This window comes from Colletes latitarsis, chromosome 6 (genome assembly GCF_051014445.1).
Source record: "Colletes latitarsis isolate SP2378_abdomen chromosome 6, iyColLati1, whole genome shotgun sequence".
Taxonomy (NCBI): Eukaryota; Metazoa; Arthropoda; class Insecta; order Hymenoptera; family Colletidae; genus Colletes; species Colletes latitarsis.
This window is the reverse complement of record NC_135139.1, coordinates 26570366-26597043: the sequence shown is the minus strand read 5'-3', so window position 1 is coordinate 26597043 and position 26678 is coordinate 26570366. Positions and strand designations below refer to the sequence as shown.

The following is a 26678-nucleotide window of genomic DNA, read 5'->3' as shown; positions in this document are numbered from 1 at the left end:
CAAGAATTCTTAGAAATGACGTCATTTCCAGGAATTCGCAGAGAATACGTAGAATTCTTTGAAATTATATCATTTATTGCCATAGATTTACATTATACAAAACTTTAATACATGTAAACATATTACATTATATTACATCATGTCACAAGTTGTCAGCAACGGTCAGCAGTGGTCAGCGATGGTCAGCTGACGTCGGGAGATGTTGGCAGAGGCCAGCTTAGGTCGGGAGATGCTGGCAGTAGCCAGTAGTAATCGTTGTACGTTGCCAGAAATATAAGCGGTGATTAGCAGTGGTCAGCAGAGGCATGCAGAGGCAAGTAGAGTCCAGCAGGGGCAAGCAGCAACAAATAGTAATCGTTATATGTTGTCGAAAACATCAGGGGTGGTCAGCTGTGGTCAGCAGAGGCAAGCAGTGGCAAGCAGTGTCCAGCAGGGGCAGGCAGTAGCAAGTTGTAATCGTTATACGTTGTCAGAAGTATCAGGAGTGGTCAGTAGTGGTCAGCAGAGTCCAGCGGAGGCAGGCAGAAGTCAGTAGTAATCGTTATACGTTGTCAGAAATATAAGCGGTGGTCAGCAGCGGTCAGCAGAGGCTGGGAGAGACTAACAGTAGCCAGTCGTAATCGTTATACGTTGTCAGAAATTTCAGGAGTGGTCAGCAGCGGTCAGCAGAGGCCAGTGGAGACCTGTTGACGGGAGGTCGGATATTAGTTGTTCAAGAGCGAGAAGGGAAGTGTGAGCCTTTCTCTCTCGACTCTCACGAGGCGGTCCGAAATTACTTCGGGCAACTTTGAAGAATCAAGAAAGAGGGCATGCGTCATTTTGCCTTTGTCGGGTTTCCGAAACTCCACGAACTCACGTACACTTGATCCGACATAGTGTGAGAGAGCACCTTCGGTGCCTTTCTGGCATCTCTGGCCACTTGGTTTCCAAGAATTGGTGAGGATAATCGCGGACATTTAAATGGGCACTAATGTAAATCGACACTTTATTTACTAATCTTCATTTGTACATTGAAGTATATGTTTTCAGTCCATACACTTTTTTTAATTTTCTAAATCAGAACGTCGTTGTTACACGCTAATTTAACGTGAATTAAATCGTTCATTGCGGTGCGATGATAACAACAAAGTTATTGAACTATTACATATTTGTTTGTTCATTGTGAAATATTTCATTCTCCAATTTACAGATTGGAGATCTGTAAATATTTTCATCATGACTTATTGGCGGGTTGCGCAGAAGCAAGCGTGTTAAGATTTCCAATATCTACTAGATTCATTTTTCTTTTATCAACATGTATTGACTTAAAGACTTTTGTAATCTGCCCTGTAGCGATTGTATACTTATGTTCACGGATAGTGAAAGCTTGCCCTTCCATTATTGGCATATTGCACAACAACGTTAATCTGGCTGTTGTAAATTCTCCTGGCATCAACATTTTAGCTCCTGATTCTAATATTAAATCAAGGCGAGTGTATATATTCCAAGTTGAGCAATAAATTTGTGTACAATGTCCAGATTGCTGTAAAAATAAAGCATAAATTAGATACAATGAAAACAAAGTTCATGGGCGAATAGACATATGAAGAACGTTTAAATCAATTTGGATTTTGTCATACACATTGGTAACTTTAAAGAAAGAAGAAAAAAAAAGTTTGCACCAAGTTTCAATTCTCTATCTTAACTATAAGAATAATAATAAGGTGAAACGGGAATTATAAATTTAATACAATTTCTTCTTTTCTATAATTTGGAAAATTATAATAAAAAAAATTAGAAATCCTACATTCTACGATCATTTACTTACATCATATAATAAATCCAAATTGGTTTAGGCTACTTTCACATGCACATTCGTTTATATTCTTTATATTAGTTAATCATATAAAAAAAAATTAATACTTGTATTGGTTTGTTACGACCACCTTCCATTTGGGTTAGCAGATATAATTGTGCTTCAAAGTGATTACTTAAATTTAAATATTTGTTTCGACATAATATCATTCCTCTGCGTACTGACTTTAATTTGATACCTCTTAATAAGACACCTATATTGTCACCAGCCCATGCTTTCTCCACACTTTTTTGAAAAATCTAATGTAAATATATAATTTTCTACTATGGTTCTGTTACTTCTGTTGTATACAACAAATTGAAACAATTTTAATCTTTACCTGTATGTCTGAAATCTTAGTCTGAAACTTTTCGTCGAATCCTAATAAATCTGCTATATCGCTTTTCTTTATAATACCTTGTTTCAATGTTCCTACCACAACTGTACCTCTACCAGGTACTGTGAAAACATTATCAATAGGTAATATAAAAGGGGAGGTATAGTCTCTTGTTATAGATGGTATGTAATTGTCTAAAGCATCCAATAACAATTTTATGGAAGGAACTCCCAAGTTTGATTGATCTCCATTCAAAGCAAGTAAAGCTGAACCAAAAATTATTGGGCATTTTGACTCATCAAATCCATACATACACAGTAATTCTCTTATTTCTACCTCCACTAATTCAGAAATTTCTGAGTCTACCAATTCAACCTACAAATTATTTAATTAATACTAATATTTAAAAAATGTATTTTTAATATATAAACGTATTATAAATACTCATAATAAATATTAACCTTATTCACATATACAATAACATATTTAATTCCAATTTGTTTGATCAGTAATAAATGTTCCTTTGTTTGTGGCATAGGACCATCATCAGCTGCAACTACTAAAATTGCACCATCCATTTGTGATGCTCCAGAAATCATATTTTTAAGAAAATCAGCATGACCAGGACAATCTGTGTGCGCATAATGTCTTTTATCTGTAGCATAACCAACATGAGCAATGTTTATAGTAATACCACGCTTTTTTTCCTCAGGTGCTTTATCGATTTCATCAAATGTTACAAATTTATAATTTTTATTTCTTTCAGAAACATATTTTGTTATAGCAGCTGTCAATGTTGTTTTACCATGATCTACATGTCCTATTGTGCCTACATTACAAATCTCCACTTGCAATGTATCTACTTTATTACAAAAATATTGTACTTCATTTTTTAATTTTGGTACGTTATTTCTGTATGACGTACACAACGTATGATGCTTTTTACACAAATTTTTAATAATTGTGTTATATTTAACCAACGTATGTAAAATAGTCTTCATATTCGTACAATCTTATCACACGCTTTTCTTATTATTGTTTATTTTATTATAATTTGCTATCGAACAAACATATCTACTTTATATCAGAGATGCCAGTCGCAGCCACGGGTGCACCGGGGACACCTCATTCCACTTTCTCACTCTATACCAAATCACGCGTACGCGAGCTCGTAGAGTTTCGGAGAGTCGACAAAGGCAAACTGACACATGCCCTCTTTTTCGATTCTCCGAAGCTGTTCGAAATAATTTCGTACCGTCTCGTGGGAGTAGAGAGAGGAAGACTCACATTTGCCTTCTCGCTCTTGAACAACTGAAATCCGACCTCGCGTCAACGGCATACGATTTTGAGGCTGGCAGTAGCTAGTAGTAATCGTTATATGTTGTCAGAAGTATTAGCAGTGGTCAGCAATGGTCAGCACAGGACTGTAGGAAAACTCAAAAGTACACGAGACTGTCCGAAATTACTTCGGGTAGCTTCGGAGAATCGAGAAAGAGGGCATGTGTCAGTTTGCCTTTGTCGACTTTCCGAAACTCTACGAGCTCACGTACACGTGATCTGGCATGTGTGAGAAAGTGGAATGAGGTGTCCCTGGTGCACCCGGGGCTCCGTCTGGCATCGCTGCAATGGACGTTAATGTCGTTTTTTTTTCAACATCATTGCTTGAACTAATAGTAAATTGTAAATAAAGTAATTATAACGTAAAAAGAAGCTGTAAACATGTCGGGACGAAAAAACGTTCAAGCTGGCTTTCAACCGGTAAGTTTAAATATAAATTACTTGCTTTATTAAATTCTATATCTTTGCAATTTAGATGTAACCTCTATTGCATTACAGGATTCCGATGTTTACATTACATACGACGATCAACAAAAAATTAATAAATTTGCAAGACAAAATGCTAAAATGGAAGACTTGAAAGAAGAATTGAAAATTAAACAGGTACAAGTGAATTTTCGTATTCCCCATAACCTTATTTGGTCATGCTTAATTTTATGCACATTATAACGCTTTCCGTAGAACGAGTTAAAAAATTTGGAAGATGCCTGTGATGAAATAATTCTTCTAGAGGATAACGCAAAAATACCATATTATGTAGGCGAAGTTTTCATTTATGAAGACTTACAGAAGACAGAGGTTTGTCATCTTCTACATATAACTTCTTTAGCAACAATCTTCTTGAGATTCTTCTGGACTTATATCCTATAACATATTAAATAAAATATTATTTTGGAAATGTAGTATAAGACATAAGCATTAAAATTTATCTTTATTATCTATTAGTTGATTGTTTGTCTGATTAAAAAATACAAACTTTTACATTTATAGAGTTACTTAGATGAGATTAAAGAGAAAAAGAAAATGGAAATTACAACTTTGGAAAGCAGATGTGCAGATTTAAAAAACATTATGAGTGAGTTGAAAACTCAATTGTATGCAAAATTTGGTAGCCGTATAAACCTAGAAGCAGAGGAAGATTAATCCAGTCAAATCTACACACAAATTATTTTATAGCTTGGAATAATTGTTTTATATAATTATTTTCTAATATATTCTCTAACTAAAATAATACACACTGCATTTTTTGATTCACAATATGTACAGGTAAACAGTTTCGCATTTTATTTGTGTCTGTGATGCAAGATCATTATTGTTTGTCCATATTAATTAATTAATTAATTAGTCATTGCTGCTTAATAAACTTATTACTCTATTTCAACAGATTTTTCCTTGATACTATTCTACCTTCCTATGATATTAATTATAAATAACGTATAAAATAAATATGTATACATTTTATTTTGTACTGTATATCTTGCTTCATTTAACAATCGTTTGCATAAATATTAGGAATTGCGCGATATATATACTCACTTGATTAAAGGTTGAATTCAAGACACACAACCATAGTATTAAATTTGGATGTCTGCCAAATTGTTTTCATTAGAAAGTGCTCATGCAATGAAACTGAAAAAACTACCTCTAAGATCTATATTTATTGAACATTTTTAAACATTATGTATATTTGTAATTTGTTTTAAAACTGCTAGAATACTTCCCTTATAATCTTGTAACTGCAGTGTGACATATAATTACCTTTGCAAAAAGTATTTGATAAGGAAACAAATGTTTATATAAAACATTTAATAAAGACTTTATACCATGTCAAATTTGAACATAACAATTTGTTATAACATATTTCCTCTTTAAAAGACAGCAATTTTTTAATTCCTTGAAGAATTCAAAAGCTATAAAAATCATGATTTTTATCATGAAATATCTAATAAAATTAAAGAATATTTTTTTTGTGTCTGTTATATAACTTCTACTTTAACAATTTAATGAATGGTTTCAAGCTTGGTTAGACAGACATGCAGCTTCTACTTCCCTCTATCATCTTGCTTGAGGTAATTTTAGTTTCACCTCACAGTTTTGGTTCTGCCAGTACATAGTTCACCACAGTCCAATCAACACCTTCTTAACTAGTGTACAAGAAGTATGTGAAATCATTCGTTTTCATTCAGTAAAAACATTCAATATATCTATATCAAAAATTTGTATAATTAATTAAACAAGGTACTTCTTTACTTCCTATTATATACGTATTTAATTGTCTTCAATGAAATACGTAATTTAAAAATCGTTTTGTGGAAGATCTTTTAAAAAAAAATAACTACCATGGATATGGACACGGCAAGGGAATTAGTATTAACTTTGAAACAAGGTAATGAGTCACACGCGGGGTATGGTTTACAAAAAGAATGCGAAGCACTCGTTGGTCACATTTTGCAAAATATGGTAAAATCTCCGCTACCGACCTTAATTCCTGAAACAAAAAACGAAGACGATTCTATCAGATTCCGGGAGGAAGGTAATCAAAATTTTTTAAACATTAAAATTCAATCTCTACGTTTTGTTATAGTATGACGCTTTAAAAAATCGTAGGAAATCAACATTTTGTAATGGGTGATGATACTGAAGCCATAAAATGTTATACAATGAGCTTAGCATATGCAAATAGTGAAGAACTCATGTCCTATGCTCATGCCAATCGATCAGCGGCTTTATATAGGAAGCAAATGTATAAACAATGTTTAATTGATATTGATGCTGCTTTAAATCTTGGATATCCAGAAGAGAAAAGGAAAAACTTAAAAGAGCGAGGTGCTAAAGCTGTAGAAGAAATTAAAAAGAAATTGAAGATTAAAGCGGATGATCCAATCGATACGCAAAAGTTAATGAGTATGTGTTTGCCAGAGAATATTACCGATGTACCCGTAACTGTAAGGTACCGAAACGGAAGTGCCGAAAATAAGAAAGAAACGAATAAAAATGTAAATGTTAACGGAAATAAGGAGGAGTCAGTTAATGGTTGCAATGAACCATCTATAAATAATAAAGAAAAAGAACCAAGATACCTAGCAGATGAAGGTGCATTAAAGTTAGCTTATGGTCCTAGCAAAGAGGTGCCCGCTGCTAGCGATGGCGTTAGTATTTCTTACTCGGAAAAGTACGGGCGTCATTTAATAGCTACCAAAGAATTTAAGCCAGGGGATGTAGTTTCTTTCGAAAATCCGTATGCTTATATTATTTATGCGCAAAAGTAAGCAATTTTTTAAAATCGGTATACGTACCGAATAGCATAACGATTTTGTAAATTGCAGGTATCACACGCATTGTCATCATTGTTTGTCAAGAAGTTACAACTTAATTCCGTGCCCGTATTGTCCAATGGCTCAATATTGCTCAGAAAAATGTCGAACATTAGCTTGGGAAATGGCCCATAACATAGAGTGCCCGATTTTGGCAGTGTTAGGAAATTTATTTAATGTTGATAAAGATAAAGTACGTATGCTTACCAAAATTGTTCGGTTTTTGATCATGGTAACAGCAAAAGGGAAGAAGATTGCAGAATTGCGCGAAGACATGAAAGTAGCCGAGTCTAATCCAGGTAAATAATAGCTTTCAGATTATATTACTAGAATAAAAAATATAAGAACATAATTTATGTTTAGAAAATATGGAAAATTGCGATGAAATATAACATTGAACTTAACATACCATGCATGTATAGATATTATATAATATTTCTTTGTCACAGATAACAGGACTGCCGGATTTACGGACGAAGGTATACTGGACAGTACGAGCGCACGATCTGCTTTGAGTCTTGCAACCAATATGACAACAAGACCACTCATAGGACTCAGTGCTTTTGCATGCATCTCAGCTCTTGCAGCTATCCTTTTAGCCACGCAGACTAATTTCTTCTGCAAGAAATATGAAGTGAACCAATTAAAAGATATTAACAATGTTCCCGAATTGAAATTTTGCGGCAGCCTGATGTTTCGTGCCTGTGTTATAATGTCTTCTAATTGTTTCACGGTAATTTGCTGATTAGATACTATGAAATACAAATTAGCAATGAAACACAAAATACAAGATAGAAGATTAATGTACATTAATATTTTCTAGGTGCAACAAGAACCAGGAATAAAATCGGGCTCCGGTCTATACGTAATGCACAGCTTGTACAATCATTCTTGTGCACCGAATACGTTCCGTCACTTTGAAGGATTGACGATGATTACTCGTGCATTAGAGCCAATATATCCTGGAGATCAAATATTCACAGGTTACGGAGCTGCATATGCACATATGCCACGATCTGAAAGAAGAGAAAAAATAATGCAGGACTACTTCTTTGAATGCAACTGTCCCGCGTGCGAGTCCGACTGGCCGATGTACACCGAAATTCTTCGGAATCACGTCGGTTCTGTTTGTAAGAATAAGGAGCTTGTAGAAAAATTGAAACCTTATAAACAAAGATTGCTAAAAAATATGTATGACATCGATGCTGTAAAATCTGTTCTTGGTATACTGTATAAACAAGTATCCCAGCCGTGCGAAGAAATCGTACATGCGGAGCAATACCTGAAGAGTTATTATTTAGGTAAATTCAATACGATGTGAACTTAATAGATACTTACGCTTATTTACACTTATATTGCTTTGCTTAATTAACACCACTTAACCGATATACTCACTTACATACTGCGAGACACTTTTATTTAAATGCTTCACTTTGTGCACCGATTTATTTGTTGCTTATTAACATAATAAAGCTGCTTCTAAAATCCATAGCTTACATTGCTTCGTAAAAATGAACATACTATTAATCACTTTGCTGCAAAGGTACGTAAAAAATGTATGCATTAGGTGTACAAAATAGAAGTTCGATTTTATAAATGTATATTCTCTTTTTTTCTAGATCCGTGAGAGATGCACCAACACTGCAACAAGGTGAATGAAAGACATAAGGTATTCCTAAAACATTTTATTGAAGTTACACATGATATTCATCTAAATCTTTCTTGCACGTAATATATTTGTATAGATATTGAAACTAATTGAAATTTATGTAGTAATACAAGATTTGAAAAATATGTAACACATGTAATAAATTCCTTTACACTATCTACTTTTTCTTTAAGAAAGAAAAACCTGCCCTCTCATAAGTGCATCTTTAGTAATGCAAAAGAAAACTTAACATTTTATATGTCTTATATAATTTATTACAAACATGAAATGCTTTATATGTATATATATAATATTATATATATAAAATATTTTTACATCAGACAAAGTTTACAAGGCTTATAAATTAGCCATAAAATTTTCCCCTAATCTCAGTTGAAATCAGAATTACGTGTGACGACGTTGTAACCATTAGTGATATAATTTTATGAGACTAATAAGGGCTATAAAAGTGATTAAAGCAACAGCTGCAATTCATCAAAATGATAATATAATAAATTCTACCTCGCTAATATAAGAATAACGTATAATTGCAGCAAATGATGGAAATATTTAATCAAATTGTTGATTACTAAGTCAATATATTATGTATCGAAATACTTATCATCGCAACAAACTATTCAGGCTCTGATAGAGTACAGTGTACAATTATACTTTACACCTGGCTCTTAATATCCAAGGTGTATCCAAAGCTTGATTAACTCCATAGCAATAGGTAGCAAGAGGATAAAAGAAGCATAAAGCTCACACTCGAAAACAATTGGATTTACATCCAACGATATTTCGCTTTTCCTTTGTTTATGTTATACTGTATGTACTATGCTAAATATTTCTGTCCTAGGAATGAAAGGATCGAGCAAATGTATAGATAAATATCAGTGTATACCTATTATTGTGAATCATACAAATAATATCTATAGAACATCTTACAAATCATCAAATTCTGTGTGTTAAAAGTGTATTACTTTATGCACATAAAAGCATACTAACACTTTACCGGAGACAAATATCAAAATCACTTGCTGTTAATTTTGATTTTGCTAATGTTCTGTTTTCCTATTAAATATCGACATAGAATTTTCACTTCATCGAATGAAATAAAATGAAATGCAATTTCTTGCCAGATGAAGTGAACATGAGAAAGAAAACATTGAAATGAATTAATATCGGCCGATATTCGAAAAAGCGGCAAACAGAGGTGTTGTGGTTGTAGCCGGTTGCTGATCGCCGATGCTTTTGAGCAAATTGCCTTGCAATAGACTGTCAAGTGCCTTTTGAACTGTTGGATCGTTTAGTAGAGGTGACGGTGAAACTCCCGTAGTAGCAGTAGTTGTGGATGCTGTTGCGGCAGTTGATGCTGCTGGCATAACATGATGTCTCATGTAGTTAGCGATTGTAATACCAGCAATAAATATATTCGAAGTTCGTTCGCTTTGATCACTGCATCATGTGGAAACAGGCACAGTACACTACACGCACGGAAAACTTGATAAAAAAAAATCCAAAGCGTACGAAGTTCGTTTACGATCAATACTCGTGATCAATATTTACGTTAAAATTTTACCTGAACCTATTTGTCTAAAATTCTTAGACGAAGTCTTTTTTTTTTTATTTCTTTTGTGAAACATTAAATTACTTCGAAACTTCGTTGGAAATTTCTATACGCGATTTAAAACAAGTTTCGTCTGCGCCCGGCGACGTTCATGAACTGCACACAAACAAATCCGGAATAAAACGTTACAAATTGGTGATCCAAAATCCGTAAGATGCACCGGTAACGACCTTTTTAAAAATGCAAAACAGTGCAACAGGTGTCGAATTGCGGTAGAGAAATTTTATATTTCGAATACTGCTCCATTTTTACAATGGACGGATTAAACGTCACAGTTATAAAACATAACTGTTATACCGGAGCAACGCGAAAGAAAATGAAAATGCTACACTTACAGTGTGCATATTTTTTCAGTTCCTTATCAATGGAAGTTTTTATGATCTTAACTTTTGTAAAACAAAAATCCACTGTAGACATATTTCTACGATACTTATGCTGTTCAGATTTATTGGCCATTTTACAATAATAGAAATTTTATTCAAAATCTTTGTATATTGAATGTCGTATGCATGTAGTTCAAACGTGAATAGTGAAAATGTATAACTTTTACCTGATCCCCAAGTAGCTGGTGGAACCGGAACTGGTGCTGAAGCCGGAGCTGGCACCGGACTAGGTGCTGGCGCGGACGAACTTGGTTTATTACTGTTTAGGATATTAAGTATCCTGGACTGTAATTCAGCTTGTTTTGGGTCGCTGACTGCTATCGTCGTAGTTGTCGTTGGTAAATCTTTTGCATCTCCCAATTCTACCTGCACTTGTTCTTCGCGCTTCATTTCGAGATATTTTATAACACGGTCGTACTGTAGTACCGTTAATTGGTGATTATCGGCCAACATATTTAAAAGAACTTGAATGGCATCGGGATGTCGTTCGTTCGCAAATGGTGTGTTTAACGGAACCGACCGTCCACCAGCTTTGTAATTGGAAAAGTCTCGTGATATTAAATTAATGGCATCATCAACGAGCATATTTCTGTGTTCTGCGTAAAAAGATAAATTAAATTAACGTCAACGTTAATAGACTTTTGTGACATTATTCGGTCAAGTACCTTGTGGTAAACCATGAAGAATATTTAGTGTCAGGGAATGATGTTCTTGATTGATAGGTGTAACTACAACGGCGTACAAGCATCCACGGCTTGCTATATTTCCTAAAACTCTGCTCAAAAGTACATCTTCGTTTGGGAATAGTAAATCTACCGTTAATCCAATTTTTTTCAACCGTGCCTCGATACTTTCGGCATACTCCCTAATTTGATATAGAGAAGTTATAAAAACATTCAACAGTGGCAAAGGAATATGTTATTCTCATACATACGTTAACGCTTTGTTGACAACAATAATTTCACAGTCATTTTTTTCAGTTGCTACATTTGAGTACTCACTGGATGTGCTTGTGTTACTAGAAACCAAATACAACAGAAGATCAAATTAACATGTGCGATCAGCGACATTAAAATAGGAATTTTTAAATACTAATACTCTAACTTACTTAAAACTCATGTTCATATCTCTTGGACCATTAGGACCAGTTGCCTTGAAATCTTCAAATCGGTTGTTACTATCGTTAAATGAGTCTCTAACAAAGTTATTGTTTCTTACTCTATCGCCTTGTTTATGATCCCAATCGCGACCACCTTTTTCGTCTAAACGTCCTCCTCTGTTAATAGGACTACGATCTCTGAAGTTGTTTCCACCTGAGCTATCTCTATTCTTATTGCGATTTTTTCCACCCCTAATACCTCTCGGTCTGCCACCTCCAGCATTGTTCACTCCCACTCCTCCAGTGCCACTTTGATTGTGATTATTCTGATTATTTGCATTGCGATTTTGATTTCCACCAGGTCTATTTTGATTTCCACCTGGTCCAAATTGATTACCGCTTCGATTCTGATTACCTGGACTAAACTGATTATTTCCTTTATTCTGCATCAAGTTATTAAACTGGTCATTTCCATTATTTCGATTTTGATTTCCAAATTGATCATTGTCCCTATTCTGATTTCCATCGCCAAACTGATCGTTTCCACTACCTCGATTTTGCATATTATTTACTTTTTGATTGTCGTTTAATTGTAAGTCAGAACCAAAACTTTGATTTGGAGTAAAATTTGAATTTCCTCCATAACTTTGATTCCCACTGTTAAAAGAATCATTTCCAGCATTGAAATGGTTAGCATTGGAATTGAATTGATTGTTAGGTCCTCCTTGTTTTCCTAGTCCTCCACCACCTCCAGACTGATTATCTTTCTTTGCTGGTCTAACGTCTGATTAAAAAATAAGTAACATGGGATACGGATGCACACAAATACGTTTATTAATTAATTGAATCAAAATTATTGAAATTATTCAAGACTGAATAAAAATATACGAAAAATAAATGACAGGAATTTCATGAACAAAAATACCTATTCTTCTGCCTTTGAACATTGCACCATTTTCGTTTTGAATAGCTTTTTGTGCAGACTGTTCTTCTTCAAACTGAACGAAACCGAAACCTCGGTTTATCGCAGAACCAACAACAGTTCCGTATTTTGAAAAGTGTTCTTCCAATTCATGTTTGGTCATGTCATCAGTTTGTAAATGACCCACAAATATACGGCTACTTACAGTAGCTGGATCTTTTAAAAGTCTTACACTCATTTTGTCTTTAAAAAACGATGCTTTTTGTAAACAAATATTTATGAAGCAGCAATGCTGATTCTCATTCGAATAATAAAAACAATAGAGGTTATACTACAATGCTGACGTTTACCTCTCTTAATCTACTTGACTTTTACATATATTTCACTAAACACAAAGACAAATATCGTGTACAGTGATGAAATGTTTTCAAATTTTGTCTAGTTTGGCTCCATTTGTTACCAGACAATAATATTGATGAAACAATTTTAGCTTGAAAACAGAAATCGTCAGTCAACAATTGAAGGCTGAAGTGAATCTCTTATAATGGCGTACATGCATGAAATTTACCTCCAACAAGTGCGTTCCGTTTTTATACTCGCCAAAATACATCAAATACATTATTTTGCATTTTCAACAAAGTTTATATTCTGTCTGATGTTCCACGATTCCTATTTATTTTTATGAGAAAGACTAAGTTTAAAAAATTACATTCAATATTTAGATACCGTTCTAACAAAAATTTACCGCTATTCGTAATCAAATAGTCTGGCAATCGATGCATCAAACAAATGCTTTTTAATATTTTTAAATAACCTCGATTTAATGATAAATGAAATAATAATTATCCTTCAACAATTGGATTGTACGGCAACTTTTAGAACAGCCTTCAACTCTCAGGAATTATAACTGCGTGCAGAATCTCGTATGCTTGTGAATGCACCTAAAGATTACATAAAGGGAGACAACCCTTCATTGACAAATTCCTTGTTTCAATAAAAAAAAGTCACGTAGTACGTTAGTAGTTTAAAGTGTGCGTGGAATAGCGGAACATACGCTGGTCAACAAACGGCCTCGAATTTATCTCCGAACCCACGAAACAGACCGAATGTTAAATCTTTCTCGGTTACACCGCGGACGGCGAAGTGGAGGAAAAGGAAATATTTTCCAGCGCCATCTTGCCTCGTAGCTCCTAATTCGTCAGTGCCTGTGAATGGACTTGTCATAGGTGTTTTATGTTATTTTGTTCCTTGTTTCGGTTGAAAAATTAGTGTATTAAATTTCGAGTACACACCACGGTGAGTAGAAAGTTCCACATTGGATCGGACGTTATACATTAACGGGAACTAATTGTCCAGTTAGTACGCAAACTATGAGTTGTATAGTCCGTAGGATAAAAGTGTTAGTTCGATTCCGTTTTGACGATAGAATAATATACCTTGGATATTCTGATCGTGACACGTTTTCTCACCATTAGCTTAGTCTCTATCATTTTCTTTGCTTTGAATACTATTTAAAACGGATCGAAAAGATACAAGATTACGGAAGTCACGCCCGAGCATGAGAAAGCATAGGTAGAGAGTTTCGAAATTGACATATCACGTATTTTCATGGACTAGCCTTGCAGCTAGACAGTGTGTGCACACCCATTGTGTTGGTTATATCTAAAAGGTAATGTATAGAGCGTGTGCATATCCGATGGCGTTTTTCCTTTAAAATAAATAGTCGTTTCATATTTGTATGGCATATGATTGTCATTAACGGATATAAGTATGTGGATGCTCTGCTCGATCTAAACTTTCAAACGATACCAGGAAGTATATTGTGGAAAGTTGTTTCACCTGTGACGAGGAAACAATGCGCGTGATTTAGAGAAAAAATGTGCTGAGCTGTCATGCTGAACGTTTAAGGTTAATAATAAAATCGAAAAAAAAAATAATACGAATGGAATGTTTAGAATTTTTTTAGATACGAGAACACGATTTTATATTATTTCACTTCGATTAATTCTGATTATTTCAATGATTTTATCCATGCGTGTAATTTTATTTGTAATGGAATTTTGGTTTTCGAGTGCCATTCTAAGTATCTTGAATAAAATTAATGGAAATAAAAAACGGTGTTTCACGGTCGATAGATTCACGGTCGTTTACAGGTATAATACCTTTCAAGTACCTCAAAGAAACCATACAATGAAAATCCCAAGCAGATTTAATGCATAAATAACTACTATAGTATATTGTTTTTCATAGTAGTAAAGTATTCTTCTTAATTTATATTTATATAATAGAATGAGAATCCATGGTATGTGTACGTATCATGAGTATGTATTCATAAATTATCTTTTGCAAGTGTTTGGTAATGTCAAGGACAAAACTATTAAATATACTAAACCTGTTTCATTACAGAATAAATAACCCTAATTGTTTTAATATACAATTGAGGCATTAGATGGAAAAAGAGGATATATACAAAAATATTATTTCAAGATAATCAATTTCAAAATTTTCATGACTCTCATTAAATGTTTTGAAAACAGAGGTCATGATGATACATTTTTTTTATAATGTCATAAAAATCGGTATATGCATCCTTTTTTCATAATTGAACTAGTAATTTCAATATACCGATATAAAATATTTCTATTATGGAGTAAGCTATTCTAAGCAAATCAGATATTCAATTTTTATTATTGTTAAATGATTTTTTTACATGAGAAAATTATATTCAAAAAGTTTTTGTAACACATATATGTTCATATTTTCTTTATAAAAATTTACATTGTACGTGTATCATGATAAGATAAGATAGAAACATAATGACATTAGCTAAGTAGTAACAAAGGTCTTCTTATTTTTCAGTCTAATAACAAGGCTTTCTTGAAGTAAAATTTGACTCCCCCATTTAATCAATGTAAGTATTTAATGCAATTGCCTTTATTGTTGCATGCTGCCTATTGATTTTTGAAACAGTAGTTTAATTCAGATTCCTTTTCTTTCATAATAAAAGTTTGTCTTCTTGTATGATTTATATTTAAATTTCTTTTATTGAAATGCTTGTAACATGTTCTATCATGAATAAAAGTAGTTTCAACGATTGATCCAGTATTTTACATCTTTAAAGTAATTCAAATTTAAATAATTTTTACAATTACAATACTAGCGAACTCAAGCATAATATTGCACAAAAACTGCAACTTTGATTTCTCAATTAACTTTAAGTCTTAACTCCTTCACAATTGTATTTATCCATAAAGGAATCGAGTAAGTTTGTAGCATCTTAATCTTGTTTTAGAAATTTGCTTTTCATAAAATAAAATTTATAACTACACAGTATAGTTCTTTATGGATGATAACATTTTCCTCTATTTTTCATATTATTGCTGATCATAAATAATTGTACTTTTACTAACTTACAGAGTAAAATGTTATTATTATTTTTAAGCCAATATTTTCATATAATATATCAGCTGTATGCCCTGTACATAGTACTTTAAAACAGGTATTCACAGCTAAACTAATAGTGTACTTTATGTATTGATAAAACATGAGTTGTGCCTATTTATTTTTTAAGTATATTTTACATGCAATATCTTTGATATACCATACAATTTGTAATATAACTTAATGATTTGTCTTCTACGTGCATATGTATGTGCCATTTAATATAAATTTGTACATTTAAACTCGCTACATTTTACTACAATGAGGGAATGAAATACAATTATGCAGTATTCTGTGCAATATTTATTTGCATAATAATTAGCAGGATTATCAAAGTTACTTGCAAAGTGCTCTTAGTTACTCTGTCATCATTTATACATTAAAAAGAAATTCATTCATCATTAACAGGTAAATGTAACAAATGTTTCTTGCTTATTTACTGAACCATCTAATAGTTTAGGATTTTATTCTGATTCGAAGAGTGTTCGGGAGTTTTCTATATTTGTGGACAAGAAGTAGCTTCATCGACGACACCAGCGGTATTTCGTATGCCAACAATGGCGATGCAGAAGGTAAATTTTATTACTGGCCATGGTCAACAAAATAACAAGTGTTATTACCTTACTAATCATTGATATTGTTAGAAAATGTTTGAAAGACAAATGATGTAGATAACTGTTTTGCAAAACACTTCATTATATGGTATACAGGGTGTTAGAAGTTATGTATATTTTTACAATAGAGAAATCATGAAAAATTAGCATACAGATAGTAACAATTCTTAATCATCTAATTTTGTAAAATTCGTAGAACCTTTAAATATATTTTTATAATTTGATAACATCCTGTATGCATAAAAAGATACATGAATTATAGTTTTTAGTAATAAAATTTTTTGCACATACTTAAATTCGTTCGTATTTTATTTCTGCTAAATTATAAAATAACAATAAGTTGTGCACATTATGCAAGTCAGTATTGCAACAAATGTTATTTTTAAATCTGTAACATTGATTTAAAGAAATTTTTAATGCTGAGTTTTTTTAGAAATATTAAAAATATTTATCATTAAGAATGTTGGCAGGATATGAAAAAAAAAAAAATTTCTTAAAAAAAAATATTGTCATAATATAATTTACAATTTCATGTATATGAATTTGAATTCTATATGATGTTAAATGCACTGGTTTGATTGAAACTTTTTATCTGGAGTATATATAGGCACATCTCAAAAAAAATTATCCCACTTTAAAGCTTTATGTATCACACATGTGAAGTAATTAAATCCTATCACATTATCTTACTGCATTTTGTTTGTTGTACAACAATTTTAATTTACAAATAATGTGGTAATACCACGTGTAGGATAAAAGATCCATTATTATAAGTGGGATTCCTTTAATTTTGTATCAATTGCACTTTTACTTTAGCTACTTTCATTCATCTTACTTCTTACACTAACCAAATGAAAAATAGTAGCAATGCATTGATTTAGTAAAAATAAACTAGTATAAAATGTTTATAATGAGTTTCCTGCTTTTTTACTAATGCAAACTTAGTTGCATGGCTTTGGTATAAAACGATTGCCCATATTTATTACCACTCTCTAATTGATACTTTTTGCAAAGTAAATATAATGAAATTTGTATTTTGATTGCATTAAAAAATTGTTGGCACATATCAAATATAATCAGTAAAAACTTGAATGTGTATGTTGATAAGTATGGGCTGCTAGAAGAAGTATGAATGTTACTACCTGCTTGTAATATATAGTGGTAATCTTTTAGATGAGACGACAAGGTCAAGACGTGATGCAAGTGAATTTGGCAGGTATTAGGCGAGATATTGTTAATCTTGCCCACAACTACAGCAACGCGCAGGTAATTAAATAGTTATTGATTTTGTTATTTAATGTTAAAGTTCCATAGACTTAAAATAAAATCTTGTTATATAAACAGAAAGCTGTACGGAAAGCCACCAGCAATGATCCTTGGGGTCCAAGCGGTACACTTATGGCAGAAATTGCCGATTTAACATACAATGTTGTGGCTTTTACCGAGATTATGCAAATGTTGTGGAAAAGATTGAACGATCACGGTAAAAATTGGCGGCATGTGTGGAAAGCTTTACTTCTCTTAGAATACCTCATTAAAACTGGATCGGAAAAAGTTGCACAGCAATGTAAAGAAAATATTTTTGCCATCCAAACTCTGAAAGGTAGGCACCTTTACGTAAAATTATTGTAATAAAAAATGTTATGCAGGACTTTTGCAGTTTGTAAGAAGCCTTTGTCGTTATTTCTATTAGATTTCCAATATATGGAGGGATCTAAGGATCAGGGGGTGATAGTACGAGAGAAAGCACAGCAACTAGTGGCCTTCTTAAAAGATGATGACAGATTAAGGAACGAAAGAGCTAGAGCACTGAAAGCAAAAGAAAGATTCGCGCAATCAGTTAGCGGATTTGGGAGCGACGGATTAGATACTATGTCACCTGTAAGCAATGATGTAAGTGATGTTGGAATTGTTAATAAAAATATCCCGTGGTTCTGTTCTTAAACAAACACTTGTTTTTTTTTATATAGTTCCAAGATTGGGAACCATGTCGTTTGGGATCTGAATCTACAGCTAGGCGTGCAAGTAAACGCTCATTAAATGTTTATATATTATAATTACATGTATTATATTTATAGATTAATTACGATTTGTTCGACTCGATTAGCTGAATTGGAAGCTGCAAGGCCACAAACAGTGGGAGAAGAGGAATTGCAGCTCCAATTAGCTCTTGCAATGTCTAGGGAGGAGGCGGAGCAAGAAGAACAAAGAAGACGTAGCGATGACGTCCGATTACAATTGGCCCTTAGTCAAAGTCAGCAGGATTTTAAGTTAGTAGCCAGTTGTTAGTAATTATAATATTTGCTGCTTCAATTCCCGGCTAAACGAACATGAATTTCAGAGCACCGCAATCTGAGAAACAAAGTCATGTGCTCGATTTGTTGGACGTGAACTTGGGTGGTGAAGCAAGCGGATCCAGTGTACAAACTGATCCTTGGGGTGTACCGATTACGGCACCTTCACCCAGACCACAGGTATGCGATTATAAATCAAACGAGATATGCACATTTGTTAATTGCATGGTAATACGATATTGCATAATCTTTGCATGTTGCACAACAGTCTTTGGATTTATCTCAGTTTTGTATGTATAAGGTATGTTTGATCAATACAAGGAAAAAGTCATAAAGTCACTGCGTGATCGTAAAACTTTTTAAAAATTATAATCGAAATTTACATACCAGCTCTTATTTTACAGCAACAAAATGATCCATGGAGTGTTCCCACAACCAGTAGCACGTCACCCGTAATAGATCCATGGGCTCCTGTTCCGCCGCAAAGACCAAGTAAATCTTGTTAAATTGTACGTGGTTAGGGCAGATTCGTCTAAATAGCTCATTGACTTTTGGTAATTATTTTCAAAGAGGATATATTTTTGATATCCATAGTTTTTTCTAGTTGGGGTAATAAAGAAGATGCGATGATCGATTGTTAAAAGTAAACGAATTATTCAGATGGTCTGCCTTAAGTACTTCAATCTGCGCATTTTCTACGAAATACTGTCTTCGGTATTATTTTGATTTATCTTACGATTTGATTTCAGCTGCTACGATCGATCCATGGCGAGCACCTGCACCATCGCCTGTACCAGTTACGTCTCCACCTACGGCGGATCCTTGGTCATTGGTACCACCTATTGCTGAAGCCGATGCACCTAAAAAACAGGTAAAATATACTTATTAACTTCGAAAAACATTTATACATTTTTACATTTTTATGAAATTAATTTGATTATTCCAACATTGTCTAGATTGGCAGAGAAGGTTTAACATCTACATCTCCGTCTTTTAACAATCCTACCTTAACACAAAATATTGGTTTTGCGGCGCAGTCTCCGCAAAACATAGGCTTCAATTTGCCTACAACCGCGAGTGCTACTTTTAACGCTACTAGCAATGGTTTCAATGGTACCGGGCCTAGTTTTAACAATTTCTCCACGGCAAATCAGAACAGTTCCGCGACCAGTCCGCTAAGTGATCTAGATGACTTTGACGTGATTACTAACAGAAATAAGCATGGATCTAGTCCACAACCAACAAATAACGGTATGTACTAGCTACTTTGCTGTATGTTGCAACTTTAATAATGTATTAATTGTATCATTATTTTTGCGGGGTTATAGGAGGTACACTGTCGCCGGATCCATTCGATTTGGGAGGTATGGCCGAAAATCTCCCGAGTACAGGGGCTATTAAAAAAACACCGCAGTCGTTCCTTGGGGAGAACTCCGCCCTTGTTAATCTTGATAATCTTGTCAGTACCTCTACAATCAAGCCCGCATCGCCCACACCTGCAGGTAACGTTTTATTTAAAGCTGAATTTTAGATAAACTTTAAGATCTGATTTCAAAGCGTACACGTTAAAAAAGCCCATGAAATTCGTCGGTCAAAAGTACAAAATTAATATTACCAAACGCTTTAATCTGAATTACTTCAAATCCGATGTGTGTGTGTGTGTGATTTTTTTTTTTTTTTTTATAACGTATTCTGTCTGTAAAATAGCATTTCATTGGAAATAAATTCGTGAGTATCTACAAATTGATTACAACCATTCTGCATGGATGCATGGTTCAACTGTAATATTTGATAAAAGTATCGAAGTTGTGTTGTTTTTACAAATCTTTTACAGCCACGAGTGATGATACGTTAAAAAATTTATGTCGATAGTATATGTACCATCCATTAGGGTGATCCTTATTTTTTAACTTTGAAACTTTTAAAACTAAGGGCTGAAAGACTGAAAATTTACAGCAACCGTGTCATATTCGGCAAATCCATTTGCGACGGCAACACCACCACCCCGTCCTACGATTAATCAGATTCGACAGGATCCTTGGGCAGCGAATACAACTACTACAGCGAATCCGTTCCTCTCGTAGCTTGATGATACAATTATCGAAGATGTCGGTCGAAAAATCAAGAGCACTGTGGTCTAAAAAGTATTCGAGGTTTTTAGCGGTAACCCTGTACGGTATAAGTTTCTTGCTCGCTATTAACTACCTTCATTTTAAGGTATAGATGACACACATACAAAAGAGAAAAAAAAAAAAACGTCCTATAAAAATAAAGTATTCGGAAGATACTCGTTTTAATATTTAAAAATAACAATCGTCCTCTTTTACATTTGATTGGAGCGATAATCGATCTCTCTAGTCTTGATCAATGAAAAACAGAAGCGCGAAGGAAGTGATACACCAATATAGGTTCACAGTTAATTCACTTGAATCGATAATTAATGTTTCCAAAGGATACCGCTAACATCGATATTTATTTCTATGTAGTAATTTTTTAAAAATCCACTAAAGATTCATTTCTATTGCTGCTTATTGCGCAGAAATGTTTGTGTCCGCTATGATTGAATCGCTTGTATTTTATCGCGTAACGATCATGAATGGGGAACTATCTCGAGAAAGGTGATATAAACAAGAAGCAAAATGAAAAGAGAAAAAGATGTAAATCGCTTACGCGCTCCCAAGGTATAACTAGATTTTATAAGCACCTTTTTCATATATAGTATATTTTTTAAGTGCGACTCAATTTGGTAATAGGATAGATCATTGAACGATATTTTCCGTGGGCTATAGAGGAGTAAAGTGAAGAAGCGAAGTAACGGTTGACGTCGGAATCAGTTTCTTTGTCCATCTATTTATATACGTGTTTTTCTACGGCTAACGAGATCGTGAGACTGTAATCGTGATTTGCAAAAGTATATTATATCGAACAGGGTTCGTCGGTTTAAGTTATACGTTTTGTGTGATGTGCATCGATCGCGGTTCGTAAAAATATTTGTGTCATAGCATGCCTTTTAATTGAAAGAAGATCGGTAACGACGTAACTAAATATTGATCTTGCTGAAAAGATGTTATTAATGCGATGTGTCGTTTGTTAATAATTTACTGCGTTTAATAACACCTCCGAGTACTTGCGGACGAAACAGTTCATAGCAGTTTCGCGGCTGCCAAAAGTAATGTCGTCACCTTTTAATGCCGTAAAACTACACGCAATACATACGAGTTGAATTTAGTTATGAAATTTTACGCATTTGATTTGGGCGACTGTTCAATGTTACTCGCATAGGCTTCATGCACTACAGAGAACCAAACATAGGCGTAGCTGATATGCATTTTCCTATCGGTGAGAAGTCGTTATTATTTAAATCTGAGCATTCTATAATTTTACAGAAGCTCGTTATCGATGCAATAGATTATGTTGGTTTACATGGAAAATTGAGAATTCTAAGAATTTTCGGTGCAAACATTTCCAGACAAACGGTGTCTGACTGTCAGATTTAACGAACCAACATGATCTTAGGAGGATCATGCGAAGAGCATTAGCTTTCGTTGTACACGAAACAATTTACAATTGTACCTTGATTTATATAAAGAAACAAAAAAAAATTGTAAATATGTTACAGCATATCGTTCCCCAATTGTCAAGTCTCTTTTTTCCATCTACTATAGTCGGTATAATAGAATATTCTAACGAAGCCTGAAAGTGTTTTCTAACATCTTCTTGTGCGTTGTTTCCCATTTTCGGGGGAAATATTGCTGAGTTCGTTGTTTTACATCGATTGTTTCCACGCTCGAGTAAGTGAGACTATCAGTAACGACTCCATGGAATACCAAAATGATGTTCATCTTTCTTAATGGTGGTAATCGATAATCAAAATATGTATTTATTAGTAACGTTTTTAAAGAACTACTTTGCAGGTAGTATCGATACCAACTCAGCATTTCGTTTTTAAAACTATTAACGCATTTTACAATTTTTATACGAGAAAACGGTTTTGTGCGTTCAGCGATTGGCAAAGGGGAACTGTATCTGCCTGCTTGTCCTAAGTGAATTATACATGAGTTGTACGTGATTTCAATTCTGTTATAAGTAACTATCGCTTGAATAATTCCATTGTATTATTCTTCATTAAATTAATGATTTGTTTCTTTATGCATTTTCAACATACTTGCTTATATGATTGAAATTGTATGTTTATTAATGTATATTTATCCAAATGTTCGCGAAAATATGAAGTTAGCGATAAGGGTGTGAGTCACTCGGTACACTCAAAGTTGTATTACACTAATTTAACAATCTGCATCCACTGCTTTTATAGAGAAGACAAGACACCGTATTTAATGTCGTGCTTGCTGAACGTACGATTTAACGTTTATTATCTTTTCTTTTAATTTGCTAAATGTTCAGTATATTTCATAATTTCTTCTTATAACAATGTATTTTTCTATACAGCAAAGAAATAATTATCACTATTTTGTATGTATATCATGTGATGCACGAATCTTCATTTTTACGCGAACAATGGAACACAGTTTAGTTTTTAGAGTTGGTGTAAGTGCAGAAAAAATTCAAAGGACATTATGAATGAATATTATATATTTTAGTAGATTATATTATTATTATTATTATTATTATTATTATTATTATTATTATTATTATACAAATAAATGTAAAAAATTTTAATTTTTCTGATTAAATATTTAATTTGAAGTTCCCTTGTATATCTTTCCTCCATACTGGATTCAATTTTTATAAGTGAAATTAGTTCCGAGGTATAAAAACAACTTTTTATGAAAAATAATGGAGGACTATTTTACGTTAGGTGTTTCTTTCTGTAGTTAGACAAGGTAAAAGGTATGGACAAAGTAAATTGCTGTTACAATTTAAGTCATTTTATTTTAAAGCGATGCCTCGGTTGAAGAACTTATAGTAACTGGTGGAAGAAAATATGAACGAACTTGACTATGTAATTGTGCTATTTCAGGGTCTTCTCTTTCTAGTGCTCTGAGTAATTGTGCAAATTGAACTGTACCTGTAATAAAACGAAAGAACAATAGAATATCTATGAAGGAAATTCTAATTTACACAAATTCCATCACTGAGATGAAAATATTTAACCTTCTCGTCCCTCTGGAAATCCGTAATTTTTAATAATATCCATTTGAATCTGTACTACAATTGGAAAGACAAACTGCATCATTTTAAGCATTTCATTCCCAGAATTTTCCTTTGCCTCTGTGAGTTTCTGAACATTTTCTGGAGTATTTAACGCTGTCAGAACATCGGTTAAAACGGCTAGAAAAATGTTATTGATCGATTCTTTTTACGTAATACTCAAATATTCACCTAAATTACAAATGCTTCGTTACAAACTTTAAATACCTTTTGCGATTTCCGGAGTAAAATTGGGCATGGTGGTCATTGCACAAACAAACCGATATGTTATTTAAATCGAAGTAGTGTCTACGGTGTGACGACATACAATTCAATCAAACTTATAGGTTAAAAAATATCAAAGTTTAGTTTGACGAAAAGTTTTATAATCTTGGAACCATTAGATTATTTATACACAAAGTTTTCCTGCAACAGCGATCATTTTTATTCTTGGAATACTTATTTTGTTAATTTTTGTCTGTTAATAATCTCGGGCTCGCCAAGAAATTAAATATGTAAACAAATAACAGATACGTTACGAGACTGTTCAATGTAAACAAAATGTTATCTGTAATTTCAGTTCGATGAAATTTAAAGAAAAAATTAAACGACTTACTAGGATTGCATAAAAAACAAAACTATGGCGTAATTGTAATCATGCAGAACGAACGTGTCTGTGAAATACAAAGTTTCGAAATCAAAACATAACCTTCGGTTTGTTAAACTCATACAATAACAAATAACTTTATTCGATAGAGGATCATTGAGCAATTTACTTCTTTTAAACAGTGTTTCTCAATCAATTAATCTTTACGTAATCTTCCTACGAAGATACATTGTAGCGGGTCAACAGATAATTGCGAAAACGTTGTTCTAATCAACCGTCAAGTAGAAAGATTATTAGTAAACAAAACGAATATTTGAAAATTACATTTAAAACGAAGTTTATAATGAGTTCTGATCACGATCAGGCATTTTTACAAATTTTACGAGAAGAGAAGAATATTACTAATTTCCTAGAAGCATTTTTTGGTTTTTTATATAGATGGTAAGTTTGCACATTGTAAAATGAATATGCGACTATTGTCATACCATAATAGTTCAAAATATATACGCTATTTGTCAATTGCAGTACAGATTTTTACATTGAATCAGCTCCGGATCAAAAATTAGGATTTGCACCAGGTATACCAGAAAAATTGGTTTTGAACAGTTTACAAAAGTGGAAAAATATTTCTAAATTTCCCAGTGAAACGGCTCCACCAAAAAATTATAATGTTGATGTACAAAGTCACGGTAAAGACCATGATAAGTTAACAGTAGTAAAAGAAAATTCTAGCAATTTACAAACTGTACAAGAAGTCAAGGTTGAAACAAATATGAAAAATGAAATCACAAGTGGACCAGTTCGATCATTTGAAAAGGATCAATCATCTGAAAGTTACAATGGAGCTGTGAGAGAAAACTACACATGGTCGCAATCTATCGGTGATTTGGATGTACTGATCAAATTACCCAGCTGTATAAAAACAGCAAAGGATCTAAGAGTTGATCTAGAATCAAAAGAAATTAAAATAGAAGCAAGAACATCGACGTTTGTAGAAAATCAAGAGTCAAGGGACTCTCGCAATTCTGAATGGACCACGATTTTTGTGGGCGAATTTTCCTTTAAAATTCGAAAAGACGAGTCTGTATGGAGTCTAGTGCCTGGAAAACATATCAGTGTACGTTGAAAGAAGATAAGAAACAATGGATAAAGTATTTTGGAACATACTGTAAAGTGCACAGAAGCACTACATCGCATATCCCCTGTTTTATTGTAGATTCATTTCGAGAAAGCTTCTGAGAGATGGTGGGAAGCATTGGTCGTTGGCGAGCCAAAAATCGAATTAAATAAGATCGACTGTTCGAGAAATTTGGACGAGATGGGGTTGGAGGAGCAAATGAAAGTTCAAGAGTTGATGTGGAATCAACAGCAAAAGTTTCTCGGCAAGCCAACTTCCGAGCAAATTGTAAGCAACGTAGAATTGAAATTGGTAATATAATTATGAGAATGACGACACTTGAAACGTGAAAATTTTACTTATAGAAAATGGAGAAGATCTTGAAAAAGGCATGGGATGCAAAAGGATCGCCTTTCGAGGGCACACCGTACGATCCTTCGATATTAAAATTTAATTGAGATAACGCTCGCTTTTTAATTTATCAATTGATATGTATTAATTAATAAAAGTGTACATAGAGCTAAGAAACTATGTAAATGTACAAAAATTTTTCAGATTTGATTTTTATAGTATAGAGGGTGTTTCAGAAGGAGCAGAATCTATGCACAAAAAATTTCCAGAAAATGTGTGGGTAAATTAACTTCACTGAGGTTTGAAATGTTTTACAAAAGTCAATTCATAACTTGAAAACTAAGGAGCACGGGACATGTGTTTGTGCATATTTTTCATTTGTTTTAATATGCAGATTATTTAAGTATTTCTGAAACGGTCTGCATTTAGTTGTGCACGTCATGTACCATAATAATTACTTGTCGACACCTTCAAAGTTGAGGCAAGTAATTAAACTTGAAATCCCATTATTCGTGCAAAAATTCCCTGGTACCTGCATACCTGTGACTCGGCGAGCCCGCAGGTACGCAGGTGCTTCTCACGTTCACCGGTAATCTAT

At 33.4% G+C, this 26678-nt stretch overlaps 7 protein-coding genes across 25 annotated transcripts; 4 read left to right on the top strand and 3 right to left on the bottom strand.

Moving 5' to 3' along the window:
* Positions 1-269: 269 nt before the first annotated feature.
* LOC143342837 (elongation factor Tu-like) lies at positions 270-3513 on the bottom strand. The gene is made up of 4 exons (XM_076767120.1): positions 2633-3513; positions 2175-2546; positions 1903-2094; positions 270-1522 (listed from the first exon to the last, which is right to left on the bottom strand). The coding sequence occupies exons 1-4, from the start codon at positions 3170-3172 to the stop codon at positions 1214-1216; spliced, it is 1413 nt and encodes a 470-aa protein (XP_076623235.1). The 5' UTR covers positions 3173-3513; the 3' UTR covers positions 270-1213.
* Positions 3462-4894, top strand: Pfdn4 (prefoldin subunit 4). Its single transcript, XM_076767126.1, has 4 exons — positions 3462-3929; positions 4008-4112; positions 4191-4307; positions 4500-4894. Exons 1-4 carry the CDS (start codon positions 3891-3893, stop codon positions 4650-4652), a joined length of 414 nt encoding a protein of 137 aa, XP_076623241.1. The 5' UTR covers positions 3462-3890; the 3' UTR covers positions 4653-4894.
* Positions 4637-8585, top strand: LOC143342833 (protein-lysine N-methyltransferase SMYD4). Of its 5 annotated transcripts, XM_076767103.1 has the most exons (8): positions 4637-4775; positions 5826-6042; positions 6117-6774; positions 6836-7122; positions 7273-7556; positions 7647-8124; positions 8316-8366; positions 8443-8521. In XM_076767103.1, the coding sequence occupies exons 2-7, from the start codon at positions 5850-5852 to the stop codon at positions 8330-8332; spliced, it is 1917 nt and encodes a 638-aa protein (XP_076623218.1). In that variant the 5' UTR covers positions 4637-4775; positions 5826-5849; the 3' UTR covers positions 8333-8366; positions 8443-8521. The 5 variants fall into 5 exon arrangements, with proteins under 5 accessions (XP_076623218.1, XP_076623219.1, XP_076623217.1 ...); XM_076767104.1 differs by lacking the exon at positions 8316-8366 and having other exon boundaries at positions 8443-8585; XM_076767102.1 differs by lacking the exon at positions 8443-8521 and having other exon boundaries at positions 8316-8385.
* Neos (nuclear receptor coactivator protein neosin) lies at positions 7308-13440 on the bottom strand. 3 transcript variants are annotated; one of them, XM_076767099.1, is made up of 6 exons: positions 12509-13440; positions 11593-12367; positions 11419-11502; positions 11150-11349; positions 10652-11080; positions 7308-7441 (listed from the first exon to the last, which is right to left on the bottom strand). In XM_076767099.1, exons 1-6 carry the CDS (start codon positions 12741-12743, stop codon positions 7419-7421), a joined length of 1746 nt encoding a protein of 581 aa, XP_076623214.1. In that variant the 5' UTR covers positions 12744-13440; the 3' UTR covers positions 7308-7418. The 3 variants fall into 3 exon arrangements, with proteins under 3 accessions (XP_076623214.1, XP_076623212.1, XP_076623213.1); XM_076767097.1 differs by lacking the exon at positions 7308-7441 and adding an exon at positions 8496-9849; XM_076767098.1 differs by lacking the exon at positions 7308-7441 and adding an exon at positions 8496-9846.
* Positions 13441-13489: 49 nt separating this feature from the next.
* On the top strand, positions 13490-23561 carry Lqf (epsin homolog lqf). Of its 12 annotated transcripts, XM_076767116.1 has the most exons (16): positions 13490-13801; positions 15365-15416; positions 16427-16518; positions 17734-17826; positions 17905-18163; positions 18254-18453; positions 18531-18585; positions 18668-18830; positions 18902-19034; positions 19123-19155; positions 19259-19346; positions 19604-19725; positions 19811-20105; positions 20183-20356; positions 20562-20582; positions 20811-20942. In XM_076767116.1, the coding sequence occupies exons 3-15, from the start codon at positions 16495-16497 to the stop codon at positions 20576-20578; spliced, it is 1656 nt and encodes a 551-aa protein (XP_076623231.1). In that variant the 5' UTR covers positions 13490-13801; positions 15365-15416; positions 16427-16494; the 3' UTR covers positions 20579-20582; positions 20811-20942. The 12 variants fall into 12 exon arrangements, with proteins under 12 accessions (XP_076623231.1, XP_076623225.1, XP_076623226.1 ...); XM_076767110.1 differs by lacking the exon at positions 20562-20582 and having other exon boundaries at positions 13490-13731; positions 20811-23561; XM_076767111.1 differs by lacking the exon at positions 20562-20582 and having other exon boundaries at positions 18671-18830; positions 20811-23561.
* Positions 23562-23727: 166 nt separating this feature from the next.
* On the bottom strand, positions 23728-24369 carry LOC143342841 (protein C10). The gene is made up of 3 exons (XM_076767127.1): positions 24234-24369; positions 23970-24146; positions 23728-23883 (listed from the first exon to the last, which is right to left on the bottom strand). The coding sequence occupies exons 1-3, from the start codon at positions 24271-24273 to the stop codon at positions 23750-23752; spliced, it is 351 nt and encodes a 116-aa protein (XP_076623242.1). The 5' UTR covers positions 24274-24369; the 3' UTR covers positions 23728-23749.
* Positions 24370-24499: 130 nt separating this feature from the next.
* On the top strand, positions 24500-26543 carry LOC143342839 (nudC domain-containing protein 3). Of its 2 annotated transcripts, XM_076767124.1 has the most exons (6): positions 24500-24719; positions 24795-25053; positions 25138-25729; positions 25829-26017; positions 26095-26156; positions 26285-26543. In XM_076767124.1, the coding sequence occupies exons 2-6, from the start codon at positions 24956-24958 to the stop codon at positions 26367-26369; spliced, it is 1026 nt and encodes a 341-aa protein (XP_076623239.1). In that variant the 5' UTR covers positions 24500-24719; positions 24795-24955; the 3' UTR covers positions 26370-26543. The 2 variants fall into 2 exon arrangements, with proteins under 2 accessions (XP_076623239.1, XP_076623240.1); XM_076767125.1 differs by lacking the exons at positions 24500-24719; positions 26285-26543 and having other exon boundaries at positions 24908-25053; positions 26095-26262.
* Positions 26544-26678: the final 135 nt, after the last annotated feature.